The sequence below is a fragment of the Salvelinus alpinus genome, chromosome 23 (assembly GCF_045679555.1).
Source record: "Salvelinus alpinus chromosome 23, SLU_Salpinus.1, whole genome shotgun sequence".
NCBI classification, from domain to species: domain Eukaryota; kingdom Metazoa; phylum Chordata; class Actinopteri; order Salmoniformes; family Salmonidae; genus Salvelinus; species Salvelinus alpinus.
Window position 1 is genome coordinate 25,139,004 of NC_092108.1, and position 16,632 is coordinate 25,155,635.

The 16,632-nt window shown below is 46.9% G+C and overlaps 1 protein-coding gene across 1 annotated transcript; it reads right to left on the minus strand.

Annotated features, from left to right (window-relative positions):
• Positions 1 to 253: 253 nt before the first annotated feature.
• On the minus strand, positions 254 to 11,475 carry LOC139550656 (insulin-like growth factor-binding protein 3). Its single transcript, XM_071361676.1, has 4 exons — positions 10,988 to 11,475; positions 9,697 to 9,962; positions 5,513 to 5,632; positions 254 to 2,020 (listed from the first exon to the last, which is right to left on the minus strand). The coding sequence occupies exons 1-4, from the start codon at positions 11,355 to 11,357 to the stop codon at positions 1,895 to 1,897; spliced, it is 882 nt and encodes a 293-aa protein (XP_071217777.1). The 5' UTR covers positions 11,358 to 11,475; the 3' UTR covers positions 254 to 1,894.
• Positions 11,476 to 16,632: the final 5,157 nt, after the last annotated feature.

The following is a 16,632-nucleotide window of genomic DNA, read 5'->3' on the forward strand; positions in this document are numbered from 1 at the left end:
GGTACCATTTTGGACACAACCCTGGTGGGAATTTAAAACATTTCCAGAGCTAGCAACATGCAGGGTTACTTCTGCAGCAAGCCTCAACAAAACCTCTAGTGGCAATAGTTATGAGGGATATCAAGTTATAATTGTGAACAAAAAGTATTCAGAATCTCAGCATCATCAATAAGGATCATGGACATTTAGAAATCTTAAGCATATTCAGACAACACACTTACAAAAGTAAATCACATAGCAATGGAAGCTGGTGTCAACTTTACTGCATTTATTTGTTAAAAATACACTTTTTTTGATACAAGCATACAGAATATTGACCTTTAACCAAGGCACAACTAAATGGTGAAAAGGAATCTCTGAAAACAGAAAAACGTGCCAAGTGTCACGTCTGGAGGAAAACTGGCACCATCTCTACGGTGAAGAATGGTGGTGGCAGCATCATGTTGTGGGGATGTTTTTCAGCGTCAGGGACTGGGAGAGACTAGTCAGGATTGAGGGAAAGATAAACGGAGCAAAGTACAGAGCGGTCCTTGATGAGAACCTGCTCCAGAATGTTCAGGACCTCAGACTGGGGCGAAGGTTCACCTTCCAACAGGACAATGACCCTAAGAACAGCCAAGACAATGCAGGAGTGGCTTCGGGATAAGTCACTGAATGTCCTTGAGTGGCCCACCCAGAGCCCGGACTTGAACCCGATTGAACATCTCTGGAGAGACCTGAAAATAGCTGTGCAGCGACACTCCCCATCCAACCTGACAGAGCTCGAGAGGATCTGGAAAGAAGAATGGGAGAAACTCACCAAATACAGGTGTGCCAAGCTTGTAGTGTCATACCCAAGAAGACTCGAGGCTGTAATCGCTGCCAAAGGTGCTTCAACAAAGTACTGATTGAAGGGTCTGAATACTTACGTAAGTGTCATATTTCAGTTTTTTACTTTTAATAAATTAGCAAAAATGTCCAAAAACCTGTTTTTGCTTTATCATTATGGGGTATTGTGTGTAGATTGATGATGGGAAAAAAACGATTTAATCAATTTTAGAATTAGACTGTAACGTAACAAAATGTGGAAAAAGTCAAGTGGTCTGAACATTTTTCCGAATGCACTGTATGTTCCACTGGTGGAAGTATAGGGAATGTACTTACATGAAGATGTATATAAGTTTCATAGGGAAGATAAGAACAATATCCAGCTTTATAGTCAACTCCCTTAAAGGGTCCTGAGAAAAGGGCAGTGATGCTGCAGTGAGATACAGGTTGGACTAAAAGCTGATGTATGTATCCTCTGGCACAAAGTGGGAAGGCGTTTTATGACATTGTACTGTACTGTGCCACAGGGTGGTCACACACCAGCGGTTACACAGATAGACACACTTGTATTTTACACACACACACACACACACACACACACACACACACACACACACACACACACACACACAGACACAGACACAGACACGTACAGTAACATATCAAACATACAGAATTACTGTATATGAGTCTCTGTCATCAAGTCTGTAATCATCAAGGCTAGCCCTCTGCAATGGAATTAATTATCTAATTTGTCCTTCTTAGAAGTACTAGCCTCTGTCTATGGAGAATCCATCCACACACTGCTTACAGTGCATGGGAGCAACACATAGCATTGGAGGGTGTGTGTTGGACACAAGGAGTGTGATTGGATGAGTCCTCTTCTCAAGCCACTCCTCCTGCTCTGCCTTCCACACGGTCCTGTTAGCGAAGTATCATCAATGCCAGCCAACACGTCCAGGCCCAGCCATTTTGGACCCTTTTGGATCCCGATATCCTCATAGTTTTTCTGTGTGTTCATGGCTCCCTTTTCTTTCTCTCCACCTCTCTCTCTCTCTCTCTCTGGTTCCTTCTTGCTGCTCAGGTCTTATTGGCTCTCAGAGTTGTAGCACTGGGTGTCTCCTCTCTCCTTCCCGTTGAAACTTGGCAATGGCTGCCCATACTTGTCGACACACCAGCAAAACCCTCGCTTTCTGCCCTTGGATGGACGGCACTGTGTGTGTGAGGGAGAGAGAGAAAGGGAGAGAGAGAAACAGAGAGAGTTACAGAGAGCGAGGGAGAGAGCAAGAAAGAGTTACAGAGAGAGGGGGAGAGAGTTACAGAGAGAGAATTACAGAGAGAGAGAGTTACAGAGAGAGAGAGAGTTACAGCAAGATAGTTATAGAGAGAGGGTGAGAGCGAGAAAGAGTTACAGAGAGAGGGAGAGAGTTACAGCAAGATAGTTACAGAGAGAGAGTTACAGAGAGAGAGAGTTACAGTGAGAGAGTTAGAGAGAGAGAGAGAGAGAGTTACAGAGAGTTACAGAGAGAGAGAGAGTTACAGTGAGAGAGTTAGAGAGAGTTACAGAGAGAGAGAGTTACAGAGAGAGAGAGAGAGAGTTACAGCGAGAGAGAGAGTTACAGTGAAAGAGTTAGAGAGAGAGTTACAGAGAGAGAGAGAGAGAGAGAGTTACAGAGAGAGAGAGAGAGAGAGAGAGAGAGAGTTACAGAGAGAGAGAGAGTTACACAGAGAGAGAGAGAGGTACAGTGAGAGAGTTAGAGAGAGAGAGCTACACAGAGAGGGAGAGAGTTACAGCAAGATAGTTACAGAGAGATAGTTACAAAGAGAGGGAGAGAGTTACAGAGAGAGAGGGAGAGAGTTACAGAGAGAGTGTTACAGAGAGAGAGTGTTACAGAGAGAGAGAGTTACAGAGAGAGAGTTACAGAGAGAGAGTTACAGAGAGAGAGTTACAGAGTTACAGAGAGAGAGTTACAGAGAGAGAGTAACAAAGGGAGAGAGTTACAGAGAGAGAGAGAGTAACAGAGGGAGAGAGTTACAGAGAGAGAGAGAGTAACAGTAAGAGAGTTACAGAGAGAGGGAGAGAGTTACAGAGAGAGAGAGAGTTACAGCAAGAGAGTTACAGAGAGTTACAGAGAGAGGGAGAGAGTTAAAGAGAGAGAGAGAGTTACAGCAAGATAGTTACAGAGGGAGAGAGAGTTACAGAGAGAGAGTTACAGAGAGAGAGGGAGATAGTTACAGCGAGAGTTAAAGAGAGAGAGAGAGAGACAGCAAGAGCGTTACAGAGAGAAAGTTACAGAGAGAGAGAGAGAGAGAGTTACAGAGAGAGAGAGAGAGTTACAGAGAGAGTTTTACAGAGAGAAAGTTACAGAGAGTAAGGGAGAGTGACACAAAGAGAGAGTTACAGAGAGCGAGGGGGAGAGAGAGAGTTACAGCGAGAGAGGGTTACAGAGAGAGAGGGAGAGAGTTACAGAGAGTGCGTGTTACAGAGAGAGAGAGAGAGAGAGAGTTACAGTGAGAAAGTTACAGAGAGAGAGGGAGAGATACAGAGAGAGGGTTATATTGAGAGAGGGAGAGAGAGAGAAAGTTACAGAGAGAGGGAGAGAGATACTTACATGGAGAGAAAGTACAATAAAAAGATTTAGGCTTGTACTGTACATAATTACCAATAGTCATCTAGCACAATGGCCATCTAAAATGACTTGAGGAAGTGGGACATGAAATGGTTAAGGACATTAACGTCCATTTTGTGCTGAGGACCTGAGGAGACTTGGCCATGGGACGCATGCTGGTGGTATTTTCAGCTGCTTTTACGGTCTACCTCCAGTTCCACACACATATAGAGAGCTTTAAGATAAACAGAAACCTGGTCAAATATTTGCTTAGGCCCGTTTGTGAACAACTGAGACCCAATATCTATTTTCAGTGAGCTGGTGGCCAGTACAAATCATCTGTTGCTGATTATACCCCAAAGCTCCAAATTATGGGTACTACAAATGACTTACATAGTCTCCGGAGCAACCCAAGGGCTGTTATTTTACTGCCAATTTGACTAAAGGTCAGAGTCCTCTCCAGTAAAACATGCAGGCATTAATTTGAAGGGCAAAGGAAGGCTAACAAATGGCGTCGCTCTCTAAAAGAGTTATCAGAATGGAAGTCAGTCCTTTCTCTGCTTGATATTACATGTGTCTAGGTATCTGACCCCAGAGACCATAGGATAGGCTCAACCCTGTAAGAGCGATGTGGTACAGTAGAGTTTATGTATTGGACTGTCCAGTCAAAATATGACTATCGTGTCTACTGTATCTTAACTCTCTAATATTGGCACCCATTAGCATGTTATTTCCCTTCTACGAACAAATTATGTTTTATTATCATTTCATCTATATGACCAATCAAGTAGTATAATTTTATTAAAGTACACATTTATTTTTTATTTTTTTTATTTTACCGTTATTTTACCAGGTAAGTTGACTGAGAACACGTTCTCATTTGCAGCAACGACCTGGGGAATAGTTACAGGGGAGAGGAGGGGGATGAATGAGCCAATTGTAAACATGCTGAGAGGTTAGGTCACATTTTCAGGAAATAGTAATTAAAAAGTTGGAACGTTGGAGTCAAAGAATGACTCCACTAAATGGTAGCTTGGGAATCTAATAAAAGTAATAAAAAGAAGACAAAACCTAGAAAAATGCATTTAAAGGTTGCATTAAAAGCTCTTTTAAATGCACCTCTCATGCATAATCGCTTTACCATTTCCACCATCTAACTCCAAATGCTTTACTTCATCCTCCAAACTATGTATAAATGTATAGTTAATAAGACATGTTGGGTCTGAGACTCATGGGAACCGCTGAAGTAAACTCCCAGACATTAATGTGTGCCGTTCCCTCCCTGCCTGCCATCCCGGAGGAGAGACAAACGTACATTCTATATAAACAAAGACAATGAGCCTGGCGTTTTGGTATAGCTGGTTATGAGATGATTGCAGGTCAAACAGAGGCACGGCCATTAGGCAGGAGACTCAGTGCTGTGGCATGTAATAGAAATGTTGCTTTGTTTTTGGTGGGTGCCGTGATGGCGCTGGTGGACTAAGTGCCTCCATATGAACACGTCAGGGACACTCATCTATTATAAACCTATTGTGGGCGGACCAGGACCACGCAAATGTTTGAAATGGCTGAAGATTCTATTTTCGGCACTGCTTTTTCAAAAGTCTGGCAATTATGGGGAGCGAGCAGCGGGTGCCGGCGGCCACCTTGACGTCTGTCTCCCTGGGAGGGTTCACGTTAAATGGCCGCCGTTTGAGCCTCGCTGGGTGCTTGCTGGGGTCTGTGGTTCCATGTCTACAGAGCCAACCCCAAATGGTGTGGCTGAGAAGTGATGAGGCTCTAATAACTAGTGAAGCAGATCTGGAGGAATGGATCTGCTCCAGATATGAATCTAGTATGCATGATGAGCCACTGACATTACAATCTTCATTGATGAAGAAAGGGTAAGTGGGAAGATGATGGTAGTTACAATGTTCAAATGGGGGTGACTTTCCTGGCCTCTATAACACTGTTCAAATAGGTGGGTCTGGTATCTGGGCTTGTATTCCTTGGTGGAAGCATGGCTTTGACACATTCGGGTAATGCCAAGGAGCGTGGGGGACTGACTCATAAAATGGCATCTTTATCCCTACGGTGTGTTTGTAGGATTTCCTTACCTGTTTTTTTTTGTAGAAGCCCTTATTGTCACAGTTTGGGATGTGGAAGCCTCTGGGGTTGAGGATGTCTGTGATCTTCAGTCCTTTGAGGACACTCTCCATCTCTCTAAGACAGGGACCCTAAACACACACAGACTATAATGACCCATATTACTTCTTCCAATCCAAAGCACTCTGTCTATTACCTACAGCTCAAATAATGTATTTATCCTATTCGAACAGTGAAACTAACAGAAGCCACAAAAGTGTGCTTACTTGGTACAGTGTAATTCAATCTCTAGGAACAATGGCGCCGGAGAAGAAGGCTGACGTTTTACGTGTCCCCAACTGATTGTGTTATTTTGTTAGTTTATTTGCATTGTTTGTAACTTATTTTTGAACTTATTTTGTACATAATGTTGCCGCTACCATCTCTTATGACCGAAAATAACTTCTGGACATCAGGACTGAGATTACTCACCATGGACTGGCAGAATCCTTTTTTCTTTTAACGAGTCTGACGAGGCCGACGCGAACGATATTCTGCTTTCTCAGAACAGGCACAGATCCCCGTGATTTGCGTGAAGAAAAAGGGGCTAGAGGGAGATTTCGTAGGTGATCGAATAAACCCCCACTTCCTTCCATTCTGCTATCAAACGTGCAATCTTTGGAGAATAAAATCGATGACCTACGCGGAAGATTAAACTACCAACGAGACATTCAAAACTGTAATATCTTATGCTTCACAGAGTCGTGGCTGAACGACGACACTATCAGCATACAGCCTGCTGGTTATACGCTATACCGGCAGGATAGAACAGCAGCGTCTGGTAAGAAAAGGGGCGGCAGATTGTATTTTTGTAAATAACAGCTGATGCACAATATCTAAGTCTCGAGCTATTGCTCGCCTGAGGTAGAGTATTTCATGATAAGCTGTAGACCACACTATCTACCTACACAGTTTTTATCTGTATTTTTCGTAGCTGTTTACATACCACCACAGATTGAGGTTGGCACTAAGACAGCATTGAATGAGCTGTTTTCCGCCATAAGCAAACAAGAAAACGCTCACCCAGAGGCGGTGCTCCTAGTAGCCAGGGAATTTAATGCAGGGAAACTTAATTCAAATTTCTATCAGCATGTTAAACGTGCAACCAAAGAGAAAAAACACTCTTGACCCCCTTTACTCCACACACAGAGAAGCATACAAAGCTCTCCCTCGCCCTCCATTTGGCAAATCTGACCATAATTCTATCCTCCTGATTCCTGCTTACAAGTACAAATTAAAGCAGGAAGCACCAGTGACTAGATCAATAAAAAAGTGGTCAGATGAAGCAGATGCTAAGCTACAGGACTGTTTTGCTAGCACAGACTGGAATATGTTCCGGGATTCCTCCGATGGCATTGAGGAGTACACCACATTAGTCATTGGCTTCTTCAATAAGTGCATCAATGACGACGTCCCCACAGTGACCGTATGTACATACCCCAACCAGAAGCCATGGATTACAGGCAACATCCGCACTGAGCTAAAGGCAAGAGCTGCCGCTTTCAAAGAGCGGGACTCTAACCCGGAAGCTTATAAGAAATCCCGCTATGCCCTCCGACGAACCATTAAACAGGCAAAGCGTCAATACAGGACTAAGAACAAATCGTACTACACCGGCTCTGACGCTCGTCGGATGTGGCAGGGCTTGCAAACCATTACAGACTACAAAGGGAAGCATAGCCGAGAGCTGCCCAGTGACACAAGCCTACCAGACGAGCTAAACTACTTCTATGCTGGTGCTCTCATGCACTGAAACATGCATGAGAGCACTAGCTATTTGGAAGACTGTGTGATCCCGTTCTCCGCAGCCGATGTGAGTAAGACCTTTAATTATTAAACAGTTTAACATTCACAAGGCCGCAGGACCAGACGGATTACCAGGATGTGTTTTCAACCTTTCCCTGTCCGAGTCTGTGCCCAAGAACACTAAGGTAACCTGCCTAAATGACTACCGACCTGTAACACTCTCGTCTGTAGCCATGAAGTGCTTTGAAAGGCAGGTCATGGCTCACATCAACACCATTATCCCAGAAACCCTAGACCCACTCCAATTTGCATAACGCCAGAACAGATGATGCAAGGAACATCTATGTGAGAATGCTATTCATTGACTACAGCTCAGCGTTCAACACCATAGTGTCCTCAAAGCTCATCAATAAGCTAAGGACCCTGGGATTAAACACCTCCCTCTGCAACTGAATCCTGGACTTCCAGACGGGTCGCCCCCAGGTGGTAAGGGTAGGTACAGTAACAACACATCCGCCATGCTGATCCTCAACACAGGGGCCCCTCAGGGGTGCATGCTCAGTCCCCTCCTGTACACCCTGTTCACTTATGACTGCACGGCCAGGCAAGACTCCAACACCATCCTTAAGTTTGCCGATGACTTAACAGTGGTAGGCCTGATCACCGACAACGACGAGACAGCCTATAGGGAGGATGTCAGAGACCTGGCCGTGTGGTGCCAGGACAACCTCTCCCTCAACGTGATTAAGACAAAGGAGATGATTGTGGACTACAGGAAAAAGAGGGCCGAGCATGCCCCCATTCTCGTCGACGGGGCTGCAGTGGAGCAGGTTGAGAGCTTCAAGTTCCTTGGTGTCCACATCACCAACAAACTAACATGGTCCATGCACACCAAGACAGCCGTGAAGAGGGCACGACAAAACCTATTCCCCCTCAGGAGACTGAAAAGATTTGGCATGGTTCCTCAGATCCTCAAAAGGTTCTACAGCTGCACCATCGAGAGCATCCTGACTGGTTGCATCACTGCCTGGTATGGCAACTGCTCAGGCACTACAGAGGGTAGTGCGAACGGCCCAGTATATCACTGGGCCAAGCTTCCTGCCATCCATGACCTCTATACCAGGCGGTATAAGAGGAAGGCCCTAAAAATTGTCAAAGACTCCAGCCACCCTAGTCATAGACTGTTCTCTCTGCTACCACACAGCAAGCGGTACAGGAGCGCCAAGTCTAGGTCCAAGAGGCTTCTAAACAGCTTCTACCCCCAAGCCATAAGACTCCTGAACATCTAATCAAATGGCTACCTAGACTATCTGCATTGCCCCCCCCCCTGTTGTTATCATCTATGCATCGTCACTTTAATAACTCTACCTACATGTACATATTACCTCAACTAACCGGTGCCCCCAGATATTGACTCTGTACCGGTACCCCCCTGTATATAGTCTCGCTATTGTTTTTTTACTGCTGCTCTTTAATTACTTGTTACTTGTATTTCTTATTCTTGTCCGTATTTTTTTAAACTGCATTGTTAGTTAGGGGCTCGTAAATAAGCATTTCACTGTAAGGTCTACACCTGTTATATGTGACTAATACAATTTGATTTGATTTGACTTAGACAGGGATGCTGTCATTAGCATTAGGCTACACCAAGCTCCATCTGGAGCCTAACGCACTACGCACTACCCTTCAGTAGTACCCAAACAATGTTGGTACTAGGGATAAGAAGAAAGGCAACTAATAGGAAATTAATTCACCTTGTGAGGCCTTACACTTTGCTGAAAGCTGCTTAGAAACTAGCTAACACTTTACACAAAGGGATAGGCCAGGGGATAAGGTCCATTCAAAGAGGTCTTAGAAAGGAGCCGACAGGCCTTATCCTCAAGTCCAGCTCCAGTCTCTGATCAAAGCAAATCAAGGCAGAATTAATTCCTTGTGCTGCACTCGTTTCTCTGCCACCGGGCCAAAGACAGGATAAAAAATTGAAAGAGGAGGGAGGAGGGCGAGTCCAAACAGGCACACGCAAAGGGCCAATCCATCATCAACTTGCTCTGAGACTCCCTTCCCTCCAGACCGCCACCGCTCCCCTCCGTTCCCCCAGGAGGCATGCGTACGCCTTTCTGCGAAACAACAGTTTACACACAGAGGCAGAGCTACTGTACCCAATCACCGCCATGCCAATCTCCCGCCGCCACGCCACCGCCAGCCGTCAGTACCCATACCCAGAACATTTCATCACCCGCAGACGGACGGAGAAAAACACCAAAACACAGAGAAAACGGGGAGGAAAGAGGGAGAGAGGAGGAGAAGGGAGGAGAAAAACACCAAAACACAGAGCGAAGAAGGAGGAAGAGGAGAACATTTTCTGAAAGACTGTTCCTAGAGAAAGGAAAACAGTGGACCTGGTACTCACATACTCTGGCTCCTGCTTGGATTCCAGGGAGAAGTTCTGTTGGTCTGTGCTGTGAGCTCCAGGGAGTTCCTCCATTTTGTAGCTCCGGGCCCTCTTCAGCTGCTCCCTGTGGATGACCACTGCCTTGACAGGGTGGAGGAGAGAGGGGTGGTGGGGGAGTCTGGGGGGGCCTACAGGAGGTCTGTTGGTGCTGAAAAGGGCTTGGGGGGCTTGGATCACTGGGGCGGTGGTGTTTTGCTCCTCCTCCTGAGTACCACCCACATTCTCTGCCAAAAATTATTTTGGGGGAATTATTTTCATTCCCAAAATTACATAATTATTTTAAGTATTATACAATATAAGTATAATATTTAGTATAATAATACTAATGGGTGTATGTTTGGATCACGTGAATCATGTGAATGGTCTATATGTGCTGGTTCAGGTGTTTTTTTGTCATTCCCTTGAAGTTCATCCAAGCTAATAATAGTTTCACATTAATTACTGATGAAGAGAGGCGGGTAGAGAGATCAGATGACATTTAACATTACAAAATTACAAAATGTAAATTGGTTTTGATTTACAATTGTAAACCACAGTATAGTTTGAAATAAATATTGACATCTGTCAAATAATTCCAGACTCATTCCATCAATAATCTTCATGAAACCCTTGTATCACACAGTCCCAGTTGTATCACACAGTCCCAGTTGTATCACACAGTCCCAGTTGTATCACACAGTCCCAGTTGTATCACACAGTCCCAGTTGTATCACACAGTCCCAGTTGTATCACACAGTCCCAGTTGTATCACACAGTCCCAGTTGTATCACACAGTCCCAGTTGTATCACACAGTCCTAGTTGTATCACACAGTCCTAGTTGTATCACATAGTCCCAGTTAGAAAATTGATGAAAGAATCATAGAGAGGAATACAGCAAAATTACAAGGTCAAACACCGATATCAACCAGATCATGAGTTAAAACCATTCTATCAATAATTAAATTCGCAAAAGACACCATTCTTGCTGTGGAATTCACCATAATAAAAACAGACAGTATAATTGTGTCCATCCAATTGTGTCAATATTGGATATATTACGCACAGGCTGGCTTCATCTAACCGGATAACTCAAGGTGATAAATTATACTTTAGGCTACCTTGCATCCAGGTGTTTGATGACAAGCAAAGTTATATGTATTTTTACAGGCGACATTATTATAACAATATAATAATTATAACAATATAATAATCAGTTGGTAAACCATGCGTAAAAACCTTTCCAAACTGCGTCATCATCTTGGCATTTACCTTGTATCTCATTGACGGCTGGTAAAGCGGCGGTGGATCTTTTAATGGTCGCAATCGCACACTGTCCTCGTCCCTCCAGCAGAGCTTGGAGAGGTTTCGTCTCGCCGGGCTGCTGCTGGCATGTCATCCCGGAGCCACATCTCCCCGTGTACACCCCGCACGGCTGTCCAAATGCCAGCGCGCAAGTCATGCAGCACCCGCAGCCAGTTTCGCGAACTCTCTCGGTGCAGTCCTTGGGCAACGGCTTGCAGAGGAGCCGGGCTCCAGCATCACAAGGTTCACACCGGATAACCGGCCCTACCGCGGCTGATCTCCGCGTAATCAATGCCAGAACAACTGTCATCCAAAGTGTGCTATAACAGGTCTCCATTGTAATGATTTCGGGTAGGTCGTGGTGCGTATTGTCCTAAATTTAACTCTGCAGTTGATGCGTACCTAATTCACATGAAGCCACTTTAGACAAAACGTCTCAATATATAGAGCCATCCACTGCAATGTCACACCCCCTCAAATGAGTTGCCTGTGTGTGGGATTGCTTTAAAGGGGGAATCAGCAGATGCTACATACATGTTTGTACATACATTAATATGTACCCAATAATATAACTTTTAAATGCCTCATGAGCTTAGTTCAACCCCATCAGTATGTACGCTTTTTTATTCCAATGTTTGTAAACAAAGTAAATGTTAACAAGCACTATATAGACTCAAATCATGGTTAAAACTATAATGTTGATATCATTAATGGTCAGTCCTTGGATCCATAGATCTGTCTATGAATTTGAGAGTGGTTATATTTCTCCAACCCTATCTCCGTCCGCTGTTTGGCGAAACAGGGGCTTTGTTATTGTTTGTACTGCTAATTGCCTGCCGCTTAACTTCCTCCCTGATATTTTCTGAGAAAACTTGCTTAGAAGTTTCAATGAAAAAAGTAGCTTATTAATAAATAAAACATATGTTTTGGTGTGCAAATAAGTAATCAAATAAACTATCCAAATAAGCAACAATCCATCGGATCGAACTTTATTTATTTCTAAATCATTGTAAGGCTAATTCTGAAACCGAGTGTTGTGGATTTTCTCTTTGGGTATGCCAGCACAATAACTAACTTCATTTTAGTTGTATGACTTCTCTACAGACTTATATTGGATGAGCATTAAAAAAAAAGAAAGAAGACCTTTGACGTTATTCTGATGGCTCTTGATTTTAGTCAGGGTATTTTCTGTGAACTTGACAGAGTACCAGTTTTAACAGGAATAGAAAACCTTATGTCCATGAAATTGACGGAACACGTGCCTGAAAGAGAAATAAAAAGTGGCCAAATCAACATCAGTGTAAGAGGCTTAGGGGAAAGGGAAAGGTAGGACACTTTACACAGAAATGTGTGTGTGCGCACATGCAGGTGCATGTACAGTATGTGTGTGTGCGCGTGCGCATTTGCACTGGTTTTCACAGCACTAGGTTCCATCAATCAATGTGGAGAAAGATCCCTTCACAAAACCCCCTTACAATCTCCTTACTCCTGATTGAGTGCTTAGGCCAAACCAGGCCAATAGATTGCAAATTCCATTGTTTGCTACAGGATTACTTGACTTGATAATGAGTCAGCTTTCTTTGGTTGACTTTTTTCAAGGAAAAATGACTTTGTGTGTGTATGTGTGTTTGTGTAAGTGTGTCTGTGTGTGTGTGTGGGCGTGCATGCATGCAGGCGTGAGTCTGTGTGTGTCTGTTGTGGCCCCATTCCATATCAAAATCGCAAGCATTCAAATAGGTGTCAGGTCAAGGAACTGAATTTCACCTGACATTACTCCAAGCATTATTGAGAAGATTAGGTCAGAAATACATAGATTATTTGTGAATACTTGTAGTGAGGTGTGTACTGGCGGCAGAGAAGTCAGGCGCAGGAGAGCAAAAACTGATTTACAACGGTGTCATTTAATATCCATAAACCACCGTCAACAGAACAATACAAACAAATGGGTCAAACAAAACCCGGTAATACCAGCATACCGTGCACAAGCACTACAAGAAACAATTATGGACAAGGACATGGGGGGAGAACAGACGGTGAAATACACAACATGTAATTGATGGAATTGTAACCAGGTGTGATGGAAGACCAGACAAAACCAATGGAAAATGAAAAGTGGATCAGCGATGGCTAGAAGGTCGGTGACCTCGACCGCCGAACGCCGCCCGAACAAGGAGAGGGACCAACTTCGGCAGAAGTCATGACTGTACCCCCCCCCCTTGACGCGCGGCTCCTACAGCGCGTCAACACCGGCCTCAGGGACGACCGGGAGAGCGAGGCGCAGGGTGATCCGGACGAAGACGGTGGAACTCCTGCAGCATTGAAGGGTCCAACACGTCCTTGACCGGAACCCAGCACCTCTCCTCCGGACCGTATCCCTACCACTCCACGAGATACTGAAGGCCCTTCGCCCGACGCCTCGAATCCAGTATGGAGCGAACAGAGTACGCCGGGGCCCCCCCGATGTCCAGAGGGGGCGGAGGAACCTCCCGCACCTCAGACTCCTGGAGCGGGCCAGCCACCACCGGCCTGAGGAGAGACACATGGAACGAGGGATTAATACGGTAATCAGGTGGAAGCTGTAACCTATAACAAACCTTGTTCAATCTCCTCAGGACTTTAAATGGCCCACAAACCGCGGACCCAGCTTCCGGCAGGGCAGGCGGAGGGGCAGGTTTTGGGTCGAGAGCCAGACCCGGTCCCCCTGTGCGAACACCGGGTCCTCACTGCGATGGCGATCTGTGTTCTCCTTTTGGCATCTCACGGCCTGCTGAAGGTGAACACGGACAGCTTCCCATGTATCCTCCTCGCGCCTGAACCAGTCATCTACCGCAGGAACCTCGGTCTGACTCTGATGCCAAGGCGCCAGAACCGGCTGGTACCCCTTACGCACTGGAAGGGAGAGAGGTTAGTGGAGGAGTGGCGAAGTGAGTTCTGTGTCATCTCGGCCCAGGGCACGAACTCCGCCGGTCGGTCCTGGCAATAGGACTGCAGAAACCTGCCGACATCCTGGTTCACTCTCTCCACCTGCCCATTACTCTCGGGGTGAAACCCTGAAGTAAGGCTGACCGAGACCCCCAGACGTTCCATGAACGCCTTCCAGACCCTAGACGTGAACTGGGGACCCCGATCAGACACTATATCCTCAGGCACACCGTAGTGCCGGAAGACGTGTGTAAACAAAGCCTCCGCAGTCTGTAAGGCCATAGGGAGACCGGGCAGAGGGAGTTGATGACAGGACTTAGAGAAACGATCCACAACGACCAGGATCACGGTGTTACCCTGTGAGAGTGGAAGATCAGTCAGAAAATGCACCGACAGGTGCGACCAAGGCCGCTGTGGAACGGGTAAGGGGTGTATCTTACCTTTGGGAAGGTGCCTCTGAGTCTTACACTGGGCGCACACCGAGCAGGAGGAAACATAAACCCTCACGTCCTTAGCCAAGGTAGGCCACCAGTATCTCCCGCTCAAACAGTGCACTGTCCGACCGATCCCAGGATGACCAGAGGAGGGTGACGTGTGGGCCCAATAAATCAACCGGTCACGAACAGCAGACGGGATGTACAGACGCCCAGCGGGACACTGGACGGGAGCGGGCTCTGCACGAAACGCCTGCTCAATGTCTGTATCCAGCTCCCACACTACTGGCGCCACCAGGCAGGAGGCGGCGAGTATGGGAGCGGGATTCATGGGCCGCTCCTCTGTGTCATACAGCCGGGACAATGCGTCTTCCTTAACGTTCTGGGAGCCTGGTCTGTAGGAAAGGGTAAACACAAAACGGGTGAAAAACATGGCCCACCTTGCCTGGCGATGGTTCAGTCTCCTCGCTGCCCGGATGTACTCCAGATTGCGGTGGTACTCCAGATTGCGGTGGTCAGTCCAGGGTGTCTAGCCCCCTCAAGCCAATGTCTCCATGCCTTCAAGGCCTTGGCGACAGCCAACAGCTCCCGGTCCCCCACATCATAGTTTCGCTCCGCCGGGCTGAGCTTCTTCGAGAAGAAGGAACAGGGGCGGAGCTTTGGTGGCATACCCGAGCGCTGAGAGAGCACAGCTCCTATCCCAGCATCGGACGTGTCCACCTCCACTATGAACGCCAAAGAGGGATCTGGATGGGCCAGCACGCGAGCCGAGGTAAACAGAGCCCTCAGGTGACTAAAAGCCCTGTCCTCCTCAGCTGACCACTGCAAGCGCACCGGGCCCCCCTTCAGCAGTGAGGTAATGGGAGCCGCTACCTGACCAAAACCCCGGATAAACCTCCGGTAGTAGTTGGCAAACCCTAAGAACCGCTGCACCTCCTTTACCGTGGTGGGAGTCGGCCAATTACGCACGGCTGAAATGCGGTCACTCTCCATCTCCACCCCTGAGGTGGAAATGCGATACCCTAGGAAGGAGACGGACTGTTGGAAGAACAGGCATTTCTCAGCCTTGCCGTACAGGTCATGCTACAACAGGCGACCAAGCACCCTGCGCACCAGAGACACATGCTCGGCGCGTGTAGCAGAGTATATCAAGATGTCATCAATATACACCACTACACCCTGCCCGTGCAGGTCCCTGAAAATCACGTCTACAAAGGCTTTGAAGACTGATGGCGCATTCATCAACCCGTACGGCAGGACGAGGTACTCATAGTGCCCTGAGGTGGTACTGAAAGCCGTCTTCCACTCGTGTCCCTCCCGGATACGCACCAGGTTGTAAGCACTCCTGAGATCTAGTTTGGTGAAGAAGCGCGCCCCGTGCATTGACTCAATCGCTGTGGCTATGACCGGTAGCGGGTAACTATACCTCACAGTGATCTGATTCAGACCCCGATAGTCAATACACGGGCGCAGACCTCCCTCCTTCTTCTTCACAAAAAAGAAACTTGAGGAGGCGGGTGAAGTGGAGGACCGAATGTACCCCTGACGCAGGGATTCGGAGACAAATGTTTCCATAGCCTCCGTCTCCGCCTGTGAGAGGGGATACACGTGACTCCTGGGAAGTGCAGTGTCTACCAGGAGATTTATCGCACAATCGCCCCGTCGATGGGGTGGTAATTGAGTCGCCTTCTTTTTGGAGAAGGCGAGAGCCAAATCGGCATATTCAGGGGGAATGCGCTCGGTGGAAACCTGGTCTGGACTCTCCACCGTAGTAGCACCAACGGAAACCCCTAAACAACGCCCGAGCACTCTTGCGACCACCCCGTGAGAGCCCTCTGTGGCCAAGAAACAGTGGGGTTATGACAAGCTAACCAGGGTAGGCCGAGCACCACGGGAAACGCAGGAGAGTCCATAAGGAAGATACTAATTCTCTCGTGACCCCCTGCGTCACCATGCCCAAAAGAGCGGTGACCTCCCTAATCAACCCTGACCCTAATGGTCGACTATCTAAGGCGTGAACGGGGAAGGGCACAGCAACGGGAACAATGGGGATCCCTAAACTATGGGCTAATGCTCTATCAATAAAATACCCAGCCGCGCCTGAATCGAGGAGCGCCTTATGCTGGGAATGCGGGGAAAACTCAGGGAAAGTGATATACACAAACATATGTGCAACAGAGGGCTCTGGGTGAGAATGGTGCCGGCTCACCTGGGGTGACGCCAGAGCGCCCTGCCTGCTGCCTCGATCCACAGAGG